Source organism: Grampus griseus, assembly GCF_964374135.1.
Source record: "Grampus griseus genome assembly, chromosome: 2".
Taxonomy (NCBI): domain Eukaryota; kingdom Metazoa; phylum Chordata; class Mammalia; order Artiodactyla; family Delphinidae; genus Grampus; species Grampus griseus.
The window spans coordinates 15,061,893-15,074,133 of record NC_139018.1 but is presented as its reverse complement, the minus strand read 5'-3'; the positions used below and the strand labels follow the sequence as shown (position 1 = coordinate 15,074,133).

Here is a 12,241-nt window from a genome sequence, read left to right as displayed (position 1 = left end):
CCTGCTATAAAGCACAGGAAGCTCTGCTCGGTGCTCTGTGATGACCTAGATAGGTGGAATGCGGGGGTGGGAAGGAGGTCCAAGAGGCAGGGAATATATGTATACATATAGCTGTTTCACTTCACTGTAGAGCAGAAACTAATACAACATTGTAAAGCAATTACACTCCAATTTAAAAAAAGGAAAAAAAAATCAGTTGTTGCAGGGAGGGGCAGTATGTGAACAGGCAGAGCAGAGGATTTTTAGGGCAGTGAAAATACTCTGTATGATATGATAATGATGGATATATGTCATTAAACATTTGTTCAATCCCATAGAATGTACAACACCAAGAGTGAACCCTAAGGTAAACTATAAACTTTGAGTGATTATGATGTGTCAATATAGGTTCATCTTTGGATAAAATGTACCATTCTGGTGAATGATGTTGATAATGGGGAGGCAATGCATGTGTGGGGAATATAGGAAATCTGTACCTTCCTCTCACTTTTGCTGTAAACCTAAAACTGCTCTAAAAAAATAGTCTTAAAGTCTTATGATACATGTATCATAAAGACTTCAAAGCCTAAATATAAGGCCAGAAACTATCAAACTCTTAGAGGAAAACATAGGCAGAACACTCTATGACATAAATCACAGCAAGATTTTTTCTGACCCACCCCCTAGAGTAATGGAAATAAAAACAAAAATAAACAAATGGGACCTAATGAAACTTCAAAGCTTTTGCACAGCAAAGGAAACCATAAACAAGACCAAAAGACAACCCTCAGAATGGGAGAAAATATTTGCAAATGAAGCAACCGACAAAGGATTAATCTCCAAAATTTACAAGCAGCTCATGCAGCTCAATAACAAAAAAACAAACAACCCAATCCAAAAATGGGCAGAAGACCTAAATAGACATTTCTCCAAAGAAGATATACAGACTGCCAACAAACACATGAAAGAATGCTCAACATCATTAATCATTAGAGAAATGCAAATCAAAACTACAATGAGATATCATCTCACACCAGTCAGAATGGCCATCATCAAAAAATCTAGAAACAATAAATGCTGGAGAGGGTGTGGAGAAAAGGGAACCCTCTTGCACTGCTGGTGGGAATGTGAATTGGTTCAGCCACTATGGAGAACAGTATGGAGGTTCCTTAAAAAACTACAAATAGAACTACCATATGACCCAGCAATCCCACTACTGGGCATATACCCTGAGAAAACCGAAATTCAAAAAGAGTCATGTACCAAAATGTTCATCGCAGCTCTATTTACAATAGCCCGGAGATGGAAACAACCTAAGTGCCCATCATCGGATGAATGGATAAAGAAGATGTGGCACATATATACAATGGAATATTACTCAGCCATAAAAAGAAACGAAATTGAGCTATTTGTAATGAGGTGGATAGACCTAGAGTCTGTCATACACAGTGAAGTGAAGTAAGTCAGAAAGAAAAAGACAAATACCGTATGCTAACACATATATATGGAATTTAAGAAAAAAAAATGTCATGAAGAACCTAGGGGTAAGGCAGGAATAAAGACGCAGACCTCCTAGAGAACGGACTTGAGGTTATGGGGAGGGGGAAGGGTGAGCTGTGACGGGGCGAGAGAGAGTCATGGACACATACACACTAACAAACGTAGTAAGGTAGATAGCTAGTGGGAAGCAGCCGCATGGCACAGGGATATTGGCTCGGTGCTTTGTGACAGCCTGGAGGGGTGGGATAGGGAGGGTGGGAGGGAGGGAGACGCAAGAGGGAAGAGATATGGGAACATATGTATATGTATAACTGATTCACTTTGTTATAAAGCAGAAACTAACACACCATTGTAAAGCAATTATACCCCAATAAAGATGTTAAAAAAAAAAAAAAAGACTTCAAAAAAAATAATCTAAAACACAATAGTAATATCTCTAGGTTACAAGACTGTGGGTAAATTTTTTCTCCTTTTTCTATATTTTTCTATTTTCTATTATAAATATGTATCAATAATTTTTAAAATATAATAACCACCCTCTAAGAGGGGACCTACCAAACCTCTCATATTCCCTATTATGTCAATTTCAGAATCCTACATGGTCTCTTTGTTTGCTGCAAAAATTGTCTTTTGCAGGTGCATGTCAACTTGCAATCTAAATCTAACATCCAGACTCTGGTAAAACTTCTTACCATGTTAGTAGTGCCACCCTCTTTGGTGTTTTGTGTGTTATATACATTGTCCACGGGTTAACTAATAATTAGAAAAGTCACACTGCAACCAGGTAATGATGACCAGTCTGTGGACTCTGTAATTAGTTGTCAACTATGTTCTAAGACTTAAAATAGCCTTCCACTTTCCACTCCTAATTGGGAATTATACCCTGCTTCCTGATCAACCTTAATATCTGTAAAAATATGGACACTGAGGTGGTTAGACCTGGTTACACCATCATCTTGTGGCTAATTTAATATTATCACAAGCAACATCATACTGAGTAAAAATTGCAAAATTCTTAGGAGTAACTGCCTGTGGCAATTGTCATTACTCTCCATAGATTGAAATGAATATGTAATGTGAGCTTCCACACCAGAGGCAGTAGTGTCTAGTACTGTATTCCTGACCAGGAAAGAAAGTCCTCTCATAGTAATGAAAAAAAGATAAAGAATGAATGTCCTCTTTGGTTGGGAGGTGAAATAGGTACGTGATTCCCAGGAACAGAGAGAGCAGCAGTATTTCCTCAACAAAGAGACCTATGGCAACCGTGCATCTCAGTTCTTCTAACTGATTTGAGGAACAGGTTATATACACTTCTCTTAACAAAAATTTATTTCTGGGCCTTTAAGTTCAATTAGGTGCTCCTGTTCTGCCACACATTCCATGTTTCCAGCACCCATGACTATGACCTCTCCCTTTCTTGGGCTCCATTGAGAGGTTGAACACCCATCTATACCTTGGCAATGATACAATCCAGAATTCTGACCTCACATCCAACCTCTTTGCTTTGTTTCTATATCCCCAGCCCCTGTATTAAACTAAAGTCAGGTATCTCTCCCTGATTGTTAAGAACAAGGTAACTTTTAGAGTGAAATGAGTTAACACCTCCTACAATCACAACCTCTTATTAGCCAATCCAGCATTATGAGCCACCCATCCCAAAACAAAAATTTTTTTAGAATTTAGTGGTGTTATGATGAATTGAGCCTGCCTGTGGCCTCAAAAACCGCTAGATCCAGGGTCCAATGTCCATCTTCAGTCCCACTGCCTATCCCCTCATTCCAAGAATTTTTTAGTATTTTTCTGCCATGCTTACTAATACAGATGGATATGCATGCCAGTGTTGTAAGGTGGGCACTATATTTCCCTTGATCTTTTAATAATCCAATACACAGAGGGTGATATTGTAGACAGGAAATCCAGGATCTATTAAGCCTTTCATACAAGTTCTTGCTGTCTTTGGCCAATATGGTGATACCATGTGCCACCTTATAATTAGAATAGATACCACTGCAGCCAAGGCAGCTTGTTTACACTGGCTAGGTGTAAACCCTTGCCAGTCCTTATACTGTTTCAGAATATTGATTCATACTGAAGACACTTGGAGGACACTTGCTGGCCTAAAGAGAAGCCAGTCAGCTGTCAGTGGCAACATGCAGTCTCAGCTACCTTGCCCTCATTGGACATGAATCTAGGGTGCTATTTCAACTGTCCTTGTGAATATGTCCACTTTAGAATTTCATAGAGGGGGGATGATCTGTCCTTCTGAGGGGCATTTAGATGCTTCTTCAAATATTAACATATTGGATATTTGGTCTATTTCTGACTGCAGATCCTGGCTCCAAAATGGAAATTTATTAATGGACAATCTTGGGCTTTCCATGGTCCAAATCATTGGCCCAAACCCACTACAACTGATCTAGGAGTCTGCTGAAATCAACACCTGGGGCATGGAGTTACACCTCAGTTGGTACCATCCAGGATGCACATAATTTTGCCCATTAAGTGAACCTTCCAGGTCCCCAGTGAGTAAGCATTTTTCTGGACTGATGATGCAAGGTATCTGTCTTTTCATGTTTTCAGCCACTGATGACACTGGGCAGATCCATTAATGGAAAACAATACAAAGGGTTGCTTTTTTTGATAAAAAATCTCCAAATGGACCTTAGGTAATAGGCCCAAATTTTTAAAGGGGTCTCAATACTTGGTAACTGATCAATATTGTGATATAATGCATAATAGTAAATGAATAAATTTGGGTAGGCCCTGAGTTTTTTGAGTTTGACTTCCCAGCCCACTACCATGGATTACTTCTATATCTAGAGCAGTGGTTTTTCACCCTGGCTGCTTATTGGAATCATCTAGGAAGCTTAAAAACAGAAGCAAACAGCAACAAAGAAACTATACCTGAGACCCACCCTAAATAAGTTAAATTGAAGTTTCTAGGGATGAGACTCAGCCGTTGGTGGTTTTATTACGTTTGCTTTAACTCTCCAAGTGATTCTAATATGCAGCCAGGTTTGAAAATCAAGAATCTAGAGCAATGGTTTTCAAACTTTAGAATACATCAATATCACATGTAGGTGATTAAAGTAGATTGCTGGGCCCCCATCTAGATTTTCTGATTTGGTCTGGGGTGAAGCTCAAGAATTTGCATTTCTAACACCTAGTTAAGTGCTAATGCTAGCATTAGCAGGTGATGTTAATGCTGCTGGTTAAAGGACCACACTGAAAACCACTGATCGAGAGTGTGCTTTTCAAATTTTGATATTAAAACCCACAACTTTAATATTTTAAACCCAAAACATTACCTGAGAACATTGTTAAAATTCAGAGTCTAATCCAGTAGGCCTGGGGTAGGGTTTGAGACCTGCATTTCTTGCTGGTCTAAGGACCACATCTTTGAACAGCAGGGATCTAGAGCTGCCATTTTTTAAATAAGCAAACTAGAAGCAAAGCAAGCAAACTAGAAGCTGCTGGAGCAAATCTTCAAGGAGGCCAGTTTTGCATACTAATAATGACATGACTCATTTTGATGACTTCTTTCTTTGTTCCCCGATCACCTGAACATACACAGTCTCCTGGACAGTCTCGTGATTACAATGTAATTATTGCGAAACAGCCAACATCTCCACTAACGTGAAGCTCTACTCACCTTACTTGATACAGCTGATCACTTCCTTCTCCCTGAAAAACTCTTTTTACTTGCCTTCCATGACCCCATACTCTCTTGGTCTTCCTCCTACCTCTCTAGCCACGTTTTTGTCAGTTCTTTTTCACCTCCCCTATATTTAAATGTTGGAGGGCTGCCGGAATCCATTTTTCAGATTCTTTATCCATACTCACTCCTTCAGTAGTCTCATCCAGGCTCATGGCTTTAAATACTATCTAGATGCTGATAACACTCAAAGCCCAGAATGCTTCCCTGGATTATAGACATGCATGTTCAACTGCCTAATGTACAACCCCACTTGGTTGTCTATTAGCATCTAAAACAGAACACTTCTAAAAGAGCTCATGATCTTCCCTTTCTCCCAAAACAGAAAATTTGCTCCTGCCAGTCTTTGCTAATTCAGTAATTGGCAACTCTATTCTTTCAGGTGTTCTGGCCAAAAACTGCAATCACCATTGATCTTTCTTTCCTGTCACAATTTATACCTGGTCCATCAGTAAATCATGTAGCCTCTATCTTCAAAATATATCTAATCCTTTCTCACTGCTTCCACTGTAACCACTCTGGTCCAAGCCACCAATATGTCTTAGAACAGTCCCCTAAGTGGTCTCTCTGCTTCCATCCTATCCCTCTCCCTCAGTCTGTCATCAAAATAGGAGCCAGAGTGACCTTGTTAAACCATTAACTCAAATTATGTCACTAATTTGATTAAATTGCTCCAATGGCTTCTAATCTCCCTCAGATGGGAAAGCTAAAATCCTCTCAAAAGCCTGTAAGGTCGTACACAATCTGTTCCCACCACCATTACTTCATCAGACCTCATTTCTTTACTACTTTCACGTGAATTCACTGCACTCCAGCCACGCTTTCACATTGTTCCTCAAGCACATGAGGCATTCCATTTCAGGGCTTCTGAACTTGATAGTCCCTTTGACTGAAATGTCCTTCCCTCATAGCCACACAGCACATTCCCTCACCTCCAAGTCTCTACTCAAGTGTTAAATGTATACTTTACAGTGAGGCGTTCCTGGCTACCCTATCCAAACACCTATCTAAACTCTTCCCAGTAGTCTCCATCTCACTTTCCTGTTTTTTTCTTAGCCCTTACATACTATATAGATATAGATAGATATACACACTATATATACAAAAATAATAGATAATATGTACACACTATATACATATTTATTATGTATATAAATATGAAATTTACCTTGTTTATTATCTCCCCCCAGTAGATACAGGTTCCATGAGGGCTGGGAATTTCACCTGCTTGGTTCACCACTATAACTCTAGAGCTAAAAATAGTCCCTGGTAAATACTAATAGGTGCTCAATAAATATTTGCTGAAAGAATAAGTAAAGCAAGAAATACCTATTTTTACACTAAGATGTGTCCCAGACACCAATTAAGAAAGTGTCTTAAGGGACTTCCCTGGCAGTTCAGTGGTTAAGTTTTCGCTTTCCAATGCAGGGGGTGCAGGTTCGATGCCTGGTCAGGGAGCTAAGATCCCACATGCCTCGGGGCCAAAAAACCAAAACATAAAACAGAAGCGATATTGTAACAAATTCAATATAGATTTTTAAAATGGTCCACATTAAAAAATATCTTTTAAAAAAAAGAAAGTGTCTTAAGAAGGTGGGTATAACCAATTGTGGCAAATGATGATAAATCAAATAAGATTAGAACAGAGAATTGACCACTGGATATAGCACTGTGGAGGTCACTGGTGACCTTGACAAGAGTTGCTAGGGTGAAATAGAACAGAGCTAAGACTGAATGGGAGAAAAAGAACTGAAGATAGTGAGTACAAACAACTTTTTCAGATATTTTCTCTTAACATAAGACGATTGCATATGATGTTACCTCGTCTCAAAATGCTATGCCTTCACTCATTTCTTCTGATGACGACTTCTCTGTTTTCTTAAAGATCCAGACAGCTTACGTATTCTATTCACTAGGTAACATCACTGTAACTGTTATGTGCCCATGTACATACCACTATCCACAGTACACATAGTATTCTAAGTGATTCTTTACTTGACTGATAGTGTCTTAAACTCCTAATACGTTAAAGCTGGGATACTTCCACAAAGATGTTCAATAAATATTTCTTTGATGAGTGAAAAGACCTTGAAAGAACAGTAAGTTAATAGTTTCTAAGAAACTATTACTTCTTAATAGCTTCAAAGAATTTATTTACCATGTTTTCCTTAATTTATATCCAAATATATTTTACTAGTTATCTATGTATTAGACACTATAAAATAATAAAGGAAAAGTTATTATAACACAAATGTAAAATTTGTCTTTTCCCCAAGTAAATAATAAAGATACATTTAATGTACATTTATGACAATTTGAACTATTATTCTGGATAATTCAAACCTTTGACTAAAAACATCTTAATTTTATCTCTTAAACTGTGCAGTATTTGAAAAACAACCATAAATATTTTGATATCCAAGTACATAAAGTGAAATCTTACAGAACAGAATTATTAAATAGTCTGTGAAAGTTCAGGTCACCAATTCTAGTTACTTAAACACAGGGACATTTTACTAAATCTGTATGTAATCTAATACTTTCTGAAGTATTGCTTCTAGATATTACACAATGCTTAAGAAAATTCTGGTATCAGGTTTGAGGGCAGGGTTTCTACCCATTTCTCAAACTGCTTATTTAAGAATTCTATGCGTGCATGTTTTGGGATACAGATTGGCAACATGTTTCCTAAACAGAATCATCTGGGGCACTGTTTGAAAAACAAATTTCTGGGATCCAGCTCTAGAGGATTCTAGCTTAGCACATTTGATGAAAAGGCTAGAAACTGGCAAAAAGTTCCTTAAACTGGCAAAAAGCTCCTGATTCTGTTGATCAGTCAAGTTTGGGAAATATTGACCATATATCTGGAAACATTAAGTAGACAACAAGTAGGTTTGCAGCAATTCCTGCCAGACCTTAAAAAGTTGCTACCCTCAACCCATAAACACAAAAACTACTGATCCACCATGGAGACATCATACATTCTGAAACGCTTTTTCAAGACAATTTTGATTTGTGTTGAATAAATGAAATTTCCATACTATAAATACAGAGCTGTTAAAAACCACTTTTACTAGATTATGATGAAGCTTGATCAGTTTTCTTTCTTCAAAACACCACCTACCACAATTGAAGAGCTACTACACCTTTCATTTTGTCTAAAGGAAAAAAAAGTAGTAACAAAATGCACCAAGCTAACTACATTCCATCAATGGTCTTCACTGGTGATATATGACTTGAAAACTATCAATAACATTCACTACTTCAAGCACAAACTTGTCAAAAATGTGTTGATGGGTAGTATCTAGAAAAATTAATTTTAAAAGCTATTGTATCCTTTGGGAAGACAGCTGGCAAAAGTTTCAAAATATAGACCAAGCTACAGATGTTCATTGTATATTAAAACTACTAGTAGTCTATTTTATAACTTAGTCTTAAGCCGGTAATAAACACTTAATAACTAGAGAATTTTATCAATATAACTTGGGACACAGGAAAAAAAACCATCAAGAAAGAAAAAGTGACTCTAAAATTCCTGTGTTATTTCTGACAGTGAAACTAATTTCTACATAAGTCAGTAATACTGAAATAAATATAACTAAAGGACAAATTACTATATATATGCATACCTAATAAAAAGAAGTAAGACAACTACATGCAACACAGACAAAATGATAAAGTCATGTGGCACCACCATTGGCAATGCCAGATGTAGTAAGATGATAGAACTGGTAAGCAACTGATCATTATTTAGTCTACAACCAATATGGCACCTACACTTTCAAAACCTAAAGACAACGACTTGCTCATTCTGGTACAGTCAGCTTCAGACTAAGTTATATTCAATTAATATGTTTTGCCTAAGTTTCAAGCAAGTATGAAAACAAAACAGATGATAAAAACTATACTTTTTACTAATGAGGCTAATATTACAGCAACAGTTTTCCACCATGCCATCACATTTATGAATATTACATTTTCTGCTGTGACAGAATTGAAAAATCACTGGAGTAGTAACTATATTTGTATTTCAAACACTGAATTGAAACAAATTTGAAAGCTTTGAACATTTTCCTGATCTATTTCACAAACAAGAATGATCTCTACCATTATTGTATGAAACAAAATTTCCAAAACAGTTTGAGCGATTTCTAAGTTATAGTCTTAGTACTGTACTAAATTTGTGCCACAATTTCAGGATGCTATATATTCAGATTTTACTACCCCATTGAAATTTTCAAGAAAACTTTTTATTGTTATAAATTATTTTAAGGGTGAATCCTTTGCATAAAATCATAAGCAAGTATCCAATTATGACAAAAATTAGAGTAATCTCACTTTTGAAACACGCTGAGATACTACATATATGGTTGTACAACTAGGTATATATTATATACCAAAGGAAGGCAAAGCATCACCTCCTTACAATTTACTGAAACACAATTATAAAAATTCAAGCGGTGTGACATAATATAGCTTTAAATTACTGCTGGAAGAATAAACAAAACATCATTTACCCCATCAAATAAATCATATCTAGTTTCAGAAGATCTTCATACCATATTGCTCTCAACTACCAAGTAGTAAAAACAACAGAAGTGCACCTCAAAATCCTTCACACCTACCTACCCCACCTACTGAATCGAACCTAAGAGACTATCTGGAGGAGGGCTTCAGTCAAGGCTTCTTCAACTATATAAGGCTACTATCCCCTGAACTGTCAGAGAACTAACACATGGAAAAGAAGAGAGAAACGGGAAAGGATCAGGGAAAAAGAAAAAGAACTGGGGTAAATTCTACTCTTGGGGTGAATAACAACAAACAACCGAACCCAAACACTATCTCATTTCCTACTCCACAATCTCAGCTTCTGGTCTCCTTATCTTTACTCCATCTTGCCCTACCTATTGTTTGTCCTAGGCCTCCTTTTCCCTCTTACAGAGCATAAACGTACAGACTTGCAAAATAGAAGATCTTCTTTATTTACAGAATTTAAGTGGCAGAGTTTTTTGCCTACAAGACATCAAACCATGATACTGGATTTGAAATGCACAATTTAAATCCTGTGGAAAATAGACATGGGGATAAAACTGAGTAACCAAATCCAATCATAGAATCTCTTTAAAAAAACCCAGAAGAAGCAAGCGCAAGTGCGCGCCCACACACACACAAACACACACATAGTCTCCAAATGTTTTAAAACACATTCTCCATCATCAACGACAAATATACTGTGCTTGAGACAATAATCAATGGACAAGAATAATTGCTGCAGCTTTTAACTTTATTTGCCACAAAAGTTCTGCTGAGACACTGATTGAAAATTACATTTCAAATACACCGCTCACTAAAGAAATGTAAACAAGCACTGGGACCAACTTTAAGATGCCGCCCACAAAAGAATTAAAATGAAGACAAAACTGTGATTTAAGTTAAAAATACAAAAGTATATTTATTTAGCATTGCTTTATTGAAAAGGAAACAGAATTGGAAATCAGAATTATTTTTAGCACCTTCCTCGGATCAAACCTATCCCCAAACTGCCTATAGGTGTGCACATTTTAAAGTCCAATGAATTGTCTGAAGGTTGCCAGGGTTTCTTTTCTATCTGCTGATAACAGCAGGGAGCGAAACCTCAACTAATCATTATGGCCAAGAGATGAGAGTCCTCCAGGATGCCATTCTGGGCGCGCTCCCCAGGACCAGCCTAGAGCTTAGGGGACTTTTATCAGTCCTCTACTAGGTAAAGGACTTCCCTCGGGCGCTTTAAGAATTCGTTGAATAAGAAATCAACGAAGGGATTTAAAGGAGTAAAACGCTACCAAAATAACCTTTCGTACATTTCACAAATTTGATGGAAGAAGAAGGGTACACAGCCAGAAAACCGAGCGCCCAGTGGATAAGCGGACTTGGTGTCACCGCACCGACCGAGAGGGAGAGACTCTAGAACGCGAAGATGGGGAAAGGCATCTAGAACGCGAAGATGGGGAAAGGCATTTCTCCGGTGTTAACAGGGTGGATTCGGGACCAGATGGCTGTGGATTTCTCTCCCGGGCGATACGCCCTGAAGGAGCGGGTCACGGGCACCCAGAAGGACCGGCAAGTGCAAACTCGGCGCGCGGATCTCAAGGGGACGGCGGCCGCCCCCGCCCCTCCGTACCTGATGATGTCGTCGCTGTGGCCCCGGTAGAACTTCTGCCGGTGCTCCCGCGGGCTGTACACCACGCCGACGCCCGCCACGAAGTACACGATCTCCTTGGCCGCCGTGTAGTAGAGGTTGTTGCGGCACTGGTGGCCCCGGTAGCCGTACACCCACTCGAGCCGCAGGTGGCAGCTCGGGGCGCTCCGGGCCGCCATGTCGGGGCGCCCACCCCGCCGTTCCGCTCGGGCCCGCGGCGGCGGCGGCGGCGGCGGGAGACAGGAGGCGGCGGCGTCCGGGCGAAACAAGCCCTCCCGCGGGCGGCCGGGACTCGCCGCCTGCCGCGTCCTCTAAGCCGCGCCTGGCAGGTGCATGTCGCTTCTCCTGCCGCCGCCGGCGCCGCCTCAGCCCACGGGCGGGAGGAAAACCCTAGCCTCGCGGAACATGCTGAGGGCCGCGGGCGCCGCCGGCCGTCAAGAGGGTGCCGCGCGCCCTCTCTTCGCCCACCTCGGTCGCCTCGTCTCCTCAGGCCGCAGCGCCCAAGCCTTGAGCCGAGCCGAGCGAGGGCCCGCCTCCCGCCTCCACGCCTCCGCCGCCGCCCTGGCACCCAGCTCCTCGCCCAGGTCACCTGCGGCGTTCACGTCCCGCCGCGGCCTCGTCCCACAGCCCAGCGGACCCGCGCCGCGCGCCCCCCAGCGCAGGAAAACGGCGAGCGCGCAGCCTCGCGCGGCTCCGCCCCCTCGCCGCCGTCGCAGCCAACGCCCGCGCTCGCCCTGCCCAACCCTGCCCCGCCCCTCCCAGCGGGGGAGCGCGAAGGCGCTGGGTGCTCCCTGGGTACCGTTGGCGGGTCGCGGTTCCCGTCCTCTCGCTCTCACCTAACGTCTAGTCCCGCTATCCTCGGCCAGGAC

The 12,241-nt window shown here is 40.5% G+C and overlaps 1 protein-coding gene across 2 annotated transcripts in view; it reads right to left on the bottom strand.

Moving 5' to 3' along the window:
* The window catches only part of EML5 (EMAP like 5), a gene marked incomplete at both ends in the record, with an annotated part of 169,978 nt that extends 158,427 nt beyond the window's left edge, over positions 1-11,551 (bottom strand). For both annotated transcript variants that reach the window (XM_082681679.1, XM_082681680.1), the window contains one exon: positions 11,355-11,551. In XM_082681679.1, coding sequence (XP_082537805.1) covers positions 11,355-11,551 — 197 coding nt within the window. The remainder of the gene's footprint in view (positions 1-11,354) is intronic.
* Positions 11,552-12,241: the final 690 nt, after the last annotated feature.